General features: G+C 37.8%; 1 protein-coding gene across 2 annotated transcripts in view; it reads left to right on the top strand.

The window, feature by feature from the left end:
* The window catches only part of EFEMP1 (EGF-like fibulin extracellular matrix protein 1), a 55,554-nt gene that overhangs the window by 13,960 nt on the left and 27,590 nt on the right, over positions 1 to 14,004 (top strand). For both annotated transcript variants that reach the window (XM_034427340.3, XM_087888623.1), the window contains exon 4: positions 151 to 396. In XM_034427340.3, coding sequence (XP_034283231.1) covers positions 151 to 396 — 246 coding nt within the window. The remainder of the gene's footprint in view (positions 1 to 150; positions 397 to 14,004) is intronic.

The raw sequence follows: 14,004 nt of genomic DNA, 5'->3' as shown, positions 1-14,004 counted from the left end.
TATACTTGTTCATTCATCAGTCCACTTTTTATTCTAACTGTTGATAATTTCCTAAATACTACTGTTTACTTCAGGTTATTATTCACGACAAATAACACAGAGCTCACTCTAATTAATAACTCCTTTTCTTTTTGTCATTACTAATCACAGATATTGATGAATGTGAAATTGTGCACGAAGCATGTAAAGGTGGAATGAAATGTGTTAATCACTTTGGAGGATACCTCTGTCTGCCCAGAACAGCCCAGATCATTGTCAATAACGGCCAAGAAGAAACAGTATCAGACACTGGTAGCAGAAATGGTAATCCCATCCGTCGGACGCCTCCAGATCAGGTACCATCTCGGATACAGTGTGCAGCTGGGTTCGAGGCAAACGATCATAATGTGTGCCAAGGTAAGGAAACTGTTTCACAGCTCGGTGAAAGAAAACTGGAGCAATAATAAATGTAGCCATAGTGTATAATGAATTTAGGGAGTAAAAATGAATGTAGGATGACATTACTCAGAAGTGGTACAAAGAAAAATGATATAATTGGTATTGCAGCATGTGGTAGAATCATATCCCTGCATTTTAATACTGCAGCTCAAGACACTATATACTAAGGGATTCCAAAATCTAGAACCCAGATTAACATCCTCACTGATGAATAGTCTGCCATCTAGAAGATAGATGGCACTGATCAAAGTACTTCCTCTGTGTTACAGAAAAAGAAAAGTAGTATGGGAAAAGTGGGAGATTTCAAATACAAAAAGAGCCGTAGTTCAGATACTAAAAGAACTGTGGTGATACAGTGCTTAGAATGCAGTATTGCAGCTGACTCTGCTCACTGCCAGGAGTTCAAACCTGACGGATTAACTCAGCCTTTCATCCTTCCAAGGTTAGTAAAATGAGGTTCCAGATTGTTGGGAGCAATATGCTGACTCTGTAAACTGCTTAGAGAAGACTATAAAGCTGTATATAAGGTGAAGTGCTATTGCTAAAAAGCTGAGTTATCCCATGAAGTAGTTGGATAGTACAGTCAATATGGAATTAATTTCCACTGCAGTCAATATGGAATTAGTTTCCATGATGACCATAGATTCAGATAGCTTTAAAAGTGGATTGCAGAAATTTACAAGGAAGGACTGTATCAGCAGCTGTCAGTTAAATTAGCCAAAAGGAAACTGCAAGGCCAAATTCAATATAATAGCCAGAAGATGGGATAAAAGGTGTTGAAGGTATTGATGGACTTTCTGAAGGTATTAGACACAATCCACTAGGAATTTCTCACAGCGGATCCATAGAAATTTCTTCTGGGCAACCTCTGTGTGGGTAAGCATGAAGATTAAAAATGAAAAATCATAATTCAGACAATACATTTTAAAAGCAAATAATTATTGATTTATAATGTATATCACATTCTCCTGTCTTAGAATATCAATTAATTAATAGTAATAGATCCTTACTATGGTAATTGATTACTATTAGTACTGTAATGAGTAATTAATCCTTAGTCTCTGCAACAAATAAAGGCTAAGAATTCAGAAGTGGAGAATTGGAGCATAAAGAAATAGAACCAATATTTGATACCTTGGGAAAGGACACTGGCCCATGAAAGCAGCTTAGAAATAATGCCATGAGCTGGGGATTAGAATCAGTTAGTTCCACTGATCCTTAATTTATAGTATACAGTATCCCAAACGACTTGGTTGGCTGGAATCTGAGCAATGTCAGTCAAATTAAGATCAACCTCTATGGATGGTGGTCAATATTTACTTTGTATATTCGTAGGCCATACAGCCTTACCACATATTATGTTCTCATTTAACTATGGATCGTAGTTGTATTGGTTTTAAGATGAGTTAATGCACTCAGTTTGGGCCTGTTAAATCATATTTAAAGGCAAAAGCTTGAAATTTGTGAAAATTATTGGGGTGTTAACTGCAATTTATTTTAGTGTAAAGAATCTCTCTAAAAATTTTAATTTCTGCTTAATTTAGAAAAGTGTAAATTAATTTGAAAATAAGGCTGGCACTGTAAATAAGGGTAGAGGGAAACAAACTACAGCAATAAAGTATAAGAGATTTTTTTATATTGCACTAGATAACCACTACCCACTATAATTAGATGGAGAGATATTGAGTTTTGAGTTTTGTTTTTCTCAATTGAAGCCAAAGAATGAAAATGAATAGCCTGAGATTTGGATGGGTTTGCTGACGTTTGCTTGGATCCCCATTGGCTTTTCTTCAACAAGTGTTTATGAATCAAAAATGGAATTTGGCTCCAGGTCTTTTCTTTCACAAAACGATACACACACTGAGGGAACAGATGTTGCACTATTTATACTAACAATAAAATGGGAAACAGCCTCCAGAGTTTCCAACAATGTTGCAACCCTTATTCCTAATTGTGCAACCAAAAGAAAAATTGCTAACGTCCTGGGAATTTTGGAAAGAAAAGTGATAAAAATAGATTTATGTACTATATACACTAATGAATGTTGTTCATTGATTATCTTTTTTAAATGATGACAAGTTTTAACCTGGATCCAAATGCACAGATATGAACAAAAGGTTAGTACCAAAGCACAATATCAGAATAGGATTACTAATATCAGAGGTCAGAGTACATGATCCAAATTCAATCATAGAACCTCTGCTTAAAAGTTTAGGAAATGGGAATGATTGTCTCTGAGCCTATAGCATTGCTTGTCACTGGGCTAGATAAATGGAGAGATAATGGATAAATTGTCTGACTTGGTAAAAAGCAGCATTTCATGTTCCACTTACATGGAAAAGGTCCAGAAAATATCAGAAGATAGGTCTGGAAGAGTCTACATATTTCATTATAATAAAAGGTAGTTCCATATTTCATAGTGTCAGAATCATTTTCTTTTAAAAAAAACTATCTGAAGATTAAAAAAACAAATTCCCTTCCCTTCCCTTCCCTTCCCTTCCCTTCCTTTCCAAAGCTTGTGAGGTGTAGCCCCTATCTGCATTGTACACTTTTATTGATTTTCAATTAATTGAACAGTAATGCCCGCCCTCATACACTCTCCTCAAAAAAGTATCCTGTGGAATTTATGTTGGCAAGGATCAGGAGACAGGCCTCTTATCAAACACCATCAGAATAGAAGGAATAATTGCTAAAATAATTGAAATGTGTGACATTATCATATTAATGGATGTTTTTCTTAATTGCTTTGCAATATGAACATGAAACTTCACCATTATCTGCTTTAACAACTACAACTCTACGCCATAGCGCCCATACTTGAATAACCTCCAGTGAGAGGTCATATAATTATGAGCCCTGGTGTTTTATTGATTGCAATGCAGTATTGCAAGCTAATCCTGCTGACTGCCAGGGGTTTGATCCTCACTGGCTCAAGGCTGACTCAGTTTCCATCCTTTCGAGGTTGGTAAAATGAGGAGCCAGAGTCAGCAATATGTTACTCTGTAAACTGCTTAGGGAGGGCTGTAAAGCACTGTCAAGCGGTATATAAGTCTAAGTACTATTACTACATAATGCTCTTCATGAGGGCTGGTCTTGACACTCTTTGAAAGCTTCAGTTAGCTAAAATCCAGCTACAAGACTTCTGATTGATTGCTTCAGGTGATGTATTAGATCTATTACATCTGAGGACTTGGATTGACTGCCTATTTTTTAACAAATTCTGTTCAAATTGTTGATGTTTATATTTCAAGCTGTACAGACAAATCTGCTGCCATATCAACTATAGGGAATTTATTTTATTTATTTATTTATAATTTAATTTCTATACCGCCTTCCTCCCGAAGGACTCGGGGCAGTGTACAGCCAATTAAAACATAATATATATACATCGATTTAAAAACCAATTAAAAGTAATAAATAATTTTGGCTCAGAATTAAAACCTAATTAAAATGCCCAATTTAAAATCATTCACAAAGATAGCCCAGCCTGGCGGAATAGTAGGGTTTTAAGAGCACAGCGAAATACATGGAGATCAGAAATCTTACGTATTTCCGGGGGCAGTTCGTTCCAAAGGGCAGGAGCACCTACAGAGAAGGCCCTCCCCCTGGGTGTCGCCAGTCGACATAACTTGGCCGATGGCACCCTGAGGAGCCCCTCTCTGTGGGAGCGAACTGGCCGGTGGGAGGCTACCGGTGGCAGAAGTCGGTCTTGGAGGTACCCAGGCCCTAAGCCATGGAGCGCTTTAAAAGTGGTAACCAACACCTTGAATCGCACCCGGAAGACCACTGGGAGCCAGTGCAGCTCGCGCAGGAGAGGTGTTACATGGGCGTAATGGGTCGCGACCATAACTACCCACGCGGCCGCATTCTGGACCAGTTGGAGCCTTTGAGTGCTCTTCAAGGGGAGCCCCATGTAGAGAGCATTACAGTAGTCCAGCCGGGAGGTGACAAGGGCATGAGTGACCGTGCGCAAGGTGTCCCGATCCAGAAAGGGTCACAACTGGCGGATCAGGCGAACCTGATAAAAAGCCCCCCTGGCCATGGCCGTCATATGCTCTTCTAAAGACAGCTGTGCATCCAGGAGGATGCCCAGATTGCGAGCCCTCTCTGTGGAGGGCAGAGATTCACCCCCAATAGTCAGCAATGGCACCAGCTGACTATATCAGGGTGCCAGAAGCCACAGCCACTCGGTCTTGGAAGGGTTGAGTCTGAGCCTATTTCTCCCCATCCAGACCCGCACGGCCTCCAGGAATGCGTGGGGAGAAAGAAGGCTGGCAGGATTGAAGGGGACAAGGGGGAAATATAATGGGAGATGAAGTGAGCTACTCTCAGGAAATGGGATCTTTGGCATATTTATTTATTTAGTAAATCTATAGGTGACCCTTTCATATGCATGATTCTGAATAGCTCACAATTAAAACAAAATAACAAAAAGAAGCAGAATTAAAAACAATAAAAATTACATAAAAATAGCAGCCAAGAACACTAATAAACGCTAATAATGGGCTCATCTGTGCTATCAGGGCTATTAAATGAATTTGGGGACACTTTTAGATTGTTGATAAAAATAGGGAAATTTATGCTAAAAATAAAGAGGGGCAAATGTTAGTAGAAAAGTAACGTTAGGTGAATATATGTTGAAAGGAGCAAAGATGTCTGTGTATCATTTTCTTTTAGATAAGTGAGAATTGGATATGTCAGAAAAAAATCAGTTCAGTTAGAGCAGGGGTGAAATGCTCCTGGTTCGGACCGGATCGCCTGATCCGGTAGCGATGGAGGCGAGTGGTTCAGAGAACTGGTAGCAAAAATCCCTGCCCACCCCCCATGCCCACCTCTTCGGCCGAAAAAATGCTTTTAAAAGTAAAAAAAAAAAGCCTCTGATGATCGTGCGGCTCATTTAGAAAGCATTTTTTCTACAACCTCTTCAGATTCTTTCTTTTAAAAGCCTCTGACGATCCAAGCTGAGTTGCCTGATCGTCAGAGGCATTTAAAAGAAAAAAAGCCTCTGACGATCAGGTAACTCGGCTGGGATCGTCAGAGCCTTTTGAAAGCATTTTTTTATAACCTCTTCCCCGAAGAGGTTGTAGAAAAAATGGTTTTAAAAGTAAAAAAAAAAAAAAATTGGCCATGCCCACCCAATCACATTACCCCACCACCACCACCAAGGCACGCCCACAGAACCGGTAGTAACAAATTTTAGATTTCACCACTGAGTTAGAGTACTTAAATCCATGTGGTTAAAAGAAGAAACCATCAAGAATGAATGGGAACTAAATGAACGTAGGTTAAATATAAAAGGGAGTGAATAGTGTGACTCAAATGCATTGAAGTATATTTGGTTGTATAGAAAGAATAAATCAATATCAAAGCTGTTTTTCCTGAAAGTTAAGAGCATGATGAACATGAAATACATGGACAAGATATAAATCATAGGCTAACAGTTGTTAAAATCCATTCACATAAGAAGCAAAATAGTAGAAAATGTTGAAGTTACACAAGTCCTTGAAAGCGTCAGTAATTGTTCATATAACACAATTACCGCTACACACATATTCAATTGCAAAAGATCACACTTCGATGGAAAATACTAGTAACATAGAAAACACTGTAATCATTGCACAAGAAATGAAAGAATAAATATGAACACTTATGGAACCAACTCATAAAATTATGTTTTAACCAATGGTTGGAAATCTTTTTTGATTTCCAGCTGCAGTCAATATCTCTCAAAGTTCAAATGTTAAAATCCTAAAATCCTTTCAAAGGCTCATTTGCAACTGATGTACAATATGTTCTAATAATTAGAATGGATAAACAAAAAATTATTGTGTACATATTTGAAAAAGATATATTTTCTATACCATGAAAGTTACATTTTACCTTATCCAGTATAGGCTTGTGTGAACTAAAAATACAAAAGGGATTTGCAAATTATAGAGTGATTGGGCAGCTTGATCTACACATGGTAATTATGAAATTGCTTCTATACTAATTAACATTTTTGTGTTTCGTTTGTGTCATGTTGTTGCTCTCAAACTATAGTAAAAGTATTCTCTTACTGTAAGTCTAGGGGGGCTATTTCCATTTTTTGTTATGTATAATTAGATAATATTGTGCATAATACTGAAACACAAAAAAGATGCCATGGAAAGCAAATTGAGCTAGTCACTTATTTTTATAAATTACAGTGATCCAATCATACAGTATCTTTGAGCAACTGGAAGGCTTTTCTCCTCATAACAAAAGCTGTAATGAAGTAGTGAATTGAGCAGTGCAAAAAGGACACCATAATGAAATTAAGATGTAGTCAGTCCATAATATTCCATTTGGTTTTTCACTACTATGATCAGGCTATGTTGAACTGCCCCGGATATTGTATTTGGGTTGTGAGTTTTTTTGTTTCTTTGCTTTTGTACTTTGGCACAGCTTATTGATTCCCCAAGCCTACCCATCTTTCTGTAAGAAGGGCACTTTTTTGGATACATGAAATATTAAAAAGTGATAGGGTAACAAATCATACTTACTTTACTTTACATAATATGCTTGCTTTGTTTTTGATCTAAGGCAGAGGTCTTCAAACTTGGCAGCTTTAAGACTTGTGGATTTCAACTCCCAGAATTCTCTAGTCAGCTATGCTCTATGGAGAATTCTGGGAGTTGAAGTCCACAAGTCTTAAAGCTGCCAAGTTTGAAGACCTCTGATCTAAGGGCTCCTGCTGTTTTACTGTTTTGTGCCCAGCCCAGGATTGTTATTACAATATGGACAGCTATATCAATCTTTTAAATATAAATAAATAAAACTAAAGACTCGCCTGAATGCTGCAATCCAGCCACATAGTGTGTGAATTATTGTGATGAAGCTCACACAATCTGCTGACGTTTGAAATCTAAAAGATCTATTTTAAATCTTTGAATTCTAAAATAGATTTTCAGATGTCTATCAAATTCTTTGAAAACATTCATAAAGATTAAACTAGATGGCACATTCTGTTTTTAGATTTTCTATGCATGAATTACAACAAGCATAAATTTGGATGCCCACTCCAAGATATTCTCATTGTGGCAGGACGGTGTTCCTAGGAGGGATTATCTTTACCTCAGTTTTTATCTGAAATAAAATTATTTGGCATTTTATTTCTTCCATTTCTTCCATATCTTCCATTTCCATTTCTGGAAACATCAAGCCAAACAGAGCAAAACTATTGTAAAATAAGACACAATAAAGCAAATAATGTTTAAGAACAATTAATAAAAGAATTAAAAATAGTTCATTAAAAATACCAAGAAAAACAATAGTCAAACCTAAAAGCAAATAAGTGGTGGCTGTGAGGTATGTCTTCGTATATGTGTCCAGTTGTTTTCTGGAAAAAGCTAATGTAGAGACTACTTGAAATAAAGTTCCATAACTGGGACACTATAATAAAGAAAGGTGTGCTTTTTCTATAAATCCACTTAGACTCCCTGGCTAATTGTCCATAAATTGCATGGTATTGGGAAAAGCAAGTTTTTAAGTACTTGGCTTTCAAGACTGTTTGTGTTTGTGAGTATACTTTTGAGTCAATGTTAATCTCTTGTCACTCCTTGGACTATTCCCAGCAGTCTTCTTGGCAAAATTTTCAGAAATGGTTTGCCCTTGTCTTCTTCTTCATAGATGGGTAAGAACATGCAGTTGATTTCATACCTAAAGTAAGACTAGAACTCACAGTCTCCTGATTTCTAGCTGGTACCTTAACCACTATCCTAAAGGGGCTAATTCAAGACTAATAGAAGCATACTAAAGATAAGAGGTCCTAGTCTTACCTTTGGGATATTAAGCAATAAAGCTGAAAGATTTCTTGTGAACTGCATTGTGCAGCACACAATTGGCGAGTGTGAGGTGCTGGTGATCTGCCAGTCCTAATCAGTTCACATGAATTGAAGCTGGAGAAAATTGAAAATGATGAAAAATAATGGGGTTTCTTTAGATAAAGATGCCTATTGTGGGGAAAATACATCTGACTCTGTATGTAGCATGATTATTAAATTATTTTCTACAGTGTGAATCTCTTGTATACTAAATCAGTCCAAGTCAGATGCTTATAAACTTATAAACTTCAGGTGTTATACAGTTTCTTCCCCCATATTAGTATTTAAGATTTGGTAAATGTCCAATATTAGAAAGTGTCCAGATATTAGAAAATCAACCTGGAACACCTTGTACGCAATGTATGCATAGAGGTCTCTTATTGAGCTCGCAACTTGGGCGTCCTCCTGGATTCACGGCTGTCTTTAGAAGAGCACTTGACGGCTGTGACCGGGAGGATTTTTCATCAGGTTTGCCTGATCCGCCAGTTGCGTCCCTTTCTAGATCGGGACTCCCTACGCATAGTCACTCATGCCCTCGTCACCTCCCGTATGGACTATTGTAACGCTCTCTACATGGGGCTCCCCTTGAGGAGGCTCGGCAGTTGGAGACTCGGAGGCTCCAACTGGCTCAGAGTGCGGCCGCGCGGGTGGCTATGGGAGTGACGTGGCGTTCCCATGTAACACCTCTCCTCCGCGAGCTGCACTGGCTCCCAGTGGTCTTCCGGGTGCGCTTCAAGGTTTTGGTTATCACCTTTAGAGCCCTCCATGGCTTAGGACCTAGTTATCTATGGGACCACCTGCTACCACCAATAGCCTCCCACCAGCCAGTACGCTCCCATAGAGAGGGGCTCGTCCAGGTGCCGTCGGCCAAACAATGTCAACTGGTGGCCCCTAGGGGGAGAGCCTTCTCTGAGGGGGCACCTACGATCTGGAACGAGCTCCCCCCAGAGATGCAGAGGATCCCGGATCTACGCACCTTCCGTCGCGCGCTCAAGACTTTCTTATTTCATCAAGCTGGCCTGGCCTAAATCTTTTCCCCTTTTAAATATAAATTTTAATTTGTTTTTAAATTATTGGGTATTTTAAATTTGTCTCAGCCAAATTATTTAATTCGTTTTTATTCTATTTTAAATTTTTGTATTTATGTGTTTTATTCTATGGCTGTTCACCACCCTGAGTCCTTCGGGAGTAGGGCGGTATATAAATCCAATAAAAACAAAAACAAAAACAAACAAAACAATTGAGCTATTCCTCACGCTCATTTCGGTGTAGATTTTAATAACAGCAGTAGTTCCACAAGCAGCCATATTAATTATTTTGTTGCAAAAATATTGAACTCCAACTTTTTGATTATGGCATGAAACTATTTTTTTAAATAATTCTTGAAAGACTCTTCTAGGATTGACTTATAGTGGCTCTATTTTTCTGCTGATCAAAGCTGTCCTTTCATAAGTCTTTGGAGCTGCATTGCACAATGGTGGTGAATTTCTCTTTGCTTTTGTTGGCAACCAGTTTACTCTACCATTGCACCCAGTTAATAAAATTACAGAACTAAGTATATGTTTGTCTCTTGTGTTATTTGAACCAAAGCTGCTTGGTAGGTTTCACTTAGGAGAAGTAGTATCAGACACAAAGTCAACTGTGAGGTGATTTTATTTATTTAAGTATTCTAACTGAAATACTCACTGATAGGCCAATCTTCGCAGATTTTTTGTGAGGCTGCAATACTATGCTTATTTTATTCAGGAATAAGTCTCTTTAAAACTTTACCTGAAAGACAGTTCTGTTAAATTCAAAGGAGCTACCTTTTAGGTAAATGACCATAGGGTTACAATCAAATCCTATGCATGTTTTTACTTTCAAGAAATGTCACTGAGTGTTTGTGGTAAATATTTAATTTAGTAGAATTGTCTTCTAAGTAAATATTTAAGTCAAAGCAGTGGTCATTTCTACATCTCTTGGGAGAAAAACACATTTAACTGTATGTTGCCTAAAGAAGAACTTATGTGTCCTGCGTTTAAATTACTGCCAATTTGTTTTCACTGGATCATCCAGAGTTCACTTATTACAGAAAACAGAAAAAAGATCTAACCCAACCATTCACCACTCTCTACCAAAGTCACTTTTTAAAAAAATCCTTAAGAGTTAAACTTTTTTTTGACATTTATCTCTACATTTACCAAGTCAGAATATAATAACATTGCCTTACTTTAGAGAGATTGGTGAAAAAAAACAATAAATAGCTTCCAAATTCTTCGAACTTTAATTTAATAATCCCAACCAGCATGATTGGTGATGTTTTGAGGAATGGAGTTATTTCCCATTAAGGAATCTTTGGCAGTCTCCTTCTAATCTTATTCATTTGAGTTAAAGTTCATAAATTGATCGTGTCTTTTTCAACTTTTTGTGCTTATGCAAAATATTTATCCTTTAAATAATGCCTATTGTTCACTTTCATGTAAGCTTTTCCAACAAAAATGCCCCACAATACCCCTGAAGAAAGCAAACATTACTGTGATGAATGAATCAAGTAGACATATCAGTGCTATAAGCAGGTAAGCTCTCAGTTGTGACAGCAGAAGACTGGTAAAGCATAAGTATTTTACAGAATTGTTTTAAGAATTGATGTGCTAATGTAGTGTAATGGTCCCTATCTCCTTTTTGTGAACCCCAGAATCTCATCAGACCACCACTGCCAAAAATCAGTGTTGTCCTTTTGGGAAAGAAACAAACCTACAATAAATATGGGCTGAATTTAGTTACAATAAATAAAGAAAATCTCCTCACAGGAAAAGACTATTATTGAGGACTAATGTAGGAAATTCATGCTAGCTCTAAATTTCTTAAATACATCTCATGCTAAACCTACTTAGTAAATATCCTGACGTGTTCTGAAATGCTCCCTATTTTTGCACACTGTTCAGATTGTCAGCTTGTGACATGAATAAACCTTGACTACATTCCTTATCTAACCAAGGACATACCTACCTCTGTGCTAGAAGTGTGCTAGAGGATCACATGGACATCTTTGATGGGGGAAAATCACCATGGCTTGTTCCTGGCTGAGCCCTTCAAAGGCATATTTTAAAGCTGGAACAGCATCAGGAATCTACTTATTTACTCAGGGAGTTGTAGAGAAAGGAACCTGCTGCCAAGAGATAGCATGATTGCAGATGGAAAACAATATCCTCGTTCAGATAAGTCTTCCTCTTTTGATAGCTGTCACTGAACTCAGCTTGAACTTGAACTGCATTTGCAGCCTGTAAACCACAAGGCTCAAAAGGGCCAGGGGATTTCTTCAGATTTTCTTCAGAGGGAAAGTTGGGGACTTGAGGATAAAATTAACTTGAGAGGGTGAACAAACTATCGGTTCAGTGTGGTAGCACCTATGCCAGAGCTCCAGGTAAAAAAGACAATGAAAAGAAAGACCTAGGTCCCTAGAAAAGGGCTGCCAGATTTGGGAATATGGGCTAGAGGGACAGAGTAAGAGCTAAAAGGTAGCTTCCTATATAAAACAGTTTACTCAGCTAACACAGTAAGAAGTTTTAATCACAGCTACGTCTCTCAGTAGTAAATTCTCCTCTTTCCTCTCTATCCCACCATGAATCACCAGTCACTAATGCAGACAGCCTCTGAGTCATGGCTCTTAACATTAGTACTTTTGGCACATTCATGCTACAGGTTTAAACAAGCACAGCTTTATTACCTCTTCTCAGGGAATTCTAAGAATTTTATTTCATGGGATAAGAAAACAAGGATTTCTAAGGGCAAATTCTCTACACCAATTCTCTGGATTCTTTGGGGAAAGCTGGAGCAACAAAGGAAATCAAAGGATAACTCTGAAATATGTTTGCATTGCAGAGGGAGATAAGACTTGATCTCCCTTGTTCTCTTTAAGTTAAAAGGCTAGAGGAGAGGCCCATTCAGATTTACGATATTCTGTTACTGTAACCATATAATAAAAATAATATTAGCATTCATAGCTTTAGTTTCCTAGTCTGTTCTACCTCAAAGGGCTGAGAGTATTAGAGGAACAAGAAGAAAAGTAACTTTAAGAAAAGTGACTTTGCTAAATGTAGGGTTGCCATTCTGCCATTGCAGAAACCTAGCAGGGATCATTGGATGAAAATAACAGATAAATAAAAATCCACCTCTTTGTTGCTAGCTATTGGTTGCCTGAATTTTTTCTTGCTCAAATGTGGCCAGTTTAGCAATGTCAAAGGGATATAATTGGAATGTCCTTACTTAACTGATAAGTGTAATAATTCAGAATACTTTGTGGCTCTAATTGGGAGAACACAACCTGCTCTTCCCAAAGCCTTTGATATTGCTTTCTAAGCCTTTCAAGATGTATTTATTTAATATAAGATGTGGCACAATTCATTTAAATCAAAGTTATTTTTTGCCCTGGATCCACCCATTTTAGGGTGAACTATTTTTCAGTATTGTGGCCTGACCTATACATCAGTGGTGGGTTCCTCCCGGTTCAGTCCGGTTTGGCCGAGCCGGTAGCAGTGACGATATGATGTCACCAAACCGGTTCTTCCCACCACCACCACCCACCCCCTCCACGTTATTCTTACCTTTTATTTGGTCCCACCCCCAATCTATTGCTGCTTCCTGAGTCCCAGCTGATGACTAGAGGGAAAAAAACTGTTTAAACTCTTGCCGCGGGGCTTCAAAGGGCCCTCCTACAGCTGATCAGTGTTAAAAGCAAACAAATGAGTCGGGTTGTAAGTGCGAGGACTTGGTCGTAAGTGCAAGGATCTTCCAGAAATGACTGCCCAGCTAGCCACGCCCACCTAGTCACATGATCTCCAAGCCACACCCACAAAATAAGCCACGCCCACAGAACCGATAGTAAAAAAAATTAGAACCCACCCCTGCTATACATGTATCAAATAAGATAATAGAACATCTAAGATGTTACCATCTACAGATAGAATACCACATTTTTAATTTAATAAAAGAAAAAATCTCCTTGCAGATAGAAAATTAGCACTGCAGTTTATACATAATATTATGTAACTAGCATACATAATAACTATGTTATTAACATTCTCCTTTTTATTCACTTCTTATGGCAAATCACCATCCATACTGTTGCCAAGAAAAAGATATAGACATAGTCAGCAAGAATCAAATTCTTACCATTATTGCTTATAGGAAAGTGTACATTTACTCATTGAGAAGCACCCATCTATTAATGGAAATGTAGAGTATCTTTGATCCATAGATCTCCCTATTAAAATACTTGGGTTACACCCACTCACAAGATGCCTTACCAAACACAATAAAATAATTGTTGCAGTCTACTATGAAAGACTGCAAGCTCTTCTCCATAAAGTTTTGATTAGAGTTGGGCATAAATTACATTTTGAAACTCTACTTGAAATTTGTAGACAATAAAATTAGGTGAACGATTTTTTCAAAATTCCCTAATTTCTCAAGGGTAAGACTGTTAGTGTCGACAGTTAGGTCAAAGTCTGGTGGTAGACTTTTCATTTCTTTCTACTTCATGACTAGTTTATGGAAAACAGGGTTCATAGAGAATTTTCCTGGATTACAAAGGATATTGGGAAAAGAAATATATGTAAAAATGTCAATTTGTGATCTACCAAACCAAACTATAGGCATGTTTAGTAATTTACATGGAGAACACTGAGACTTTCATTGTTGTTGTTTTTCTCTGGTTGGAATAAAAGGAAACAGTTTTCAGTGT

Source organism: Pantherophis guttatus, chromosome 1, assembly GCF_059756535.1.
Source record: "Pantherophis guttatus breed Tessera chromosome 1, ASM5975653v1, whole genome shotgun sequence".
Lineage (NCBI taxonomy): Eukaryota > Metazoa > Chordata > Lepidosauria > Squamata > Colubridae > Pantherophis > Pantherophis guttatus.
Note: the sequence above shows the minus strand (reverse complement) of the source record. Positions and strands in the feature narration are given on the sequence as shown.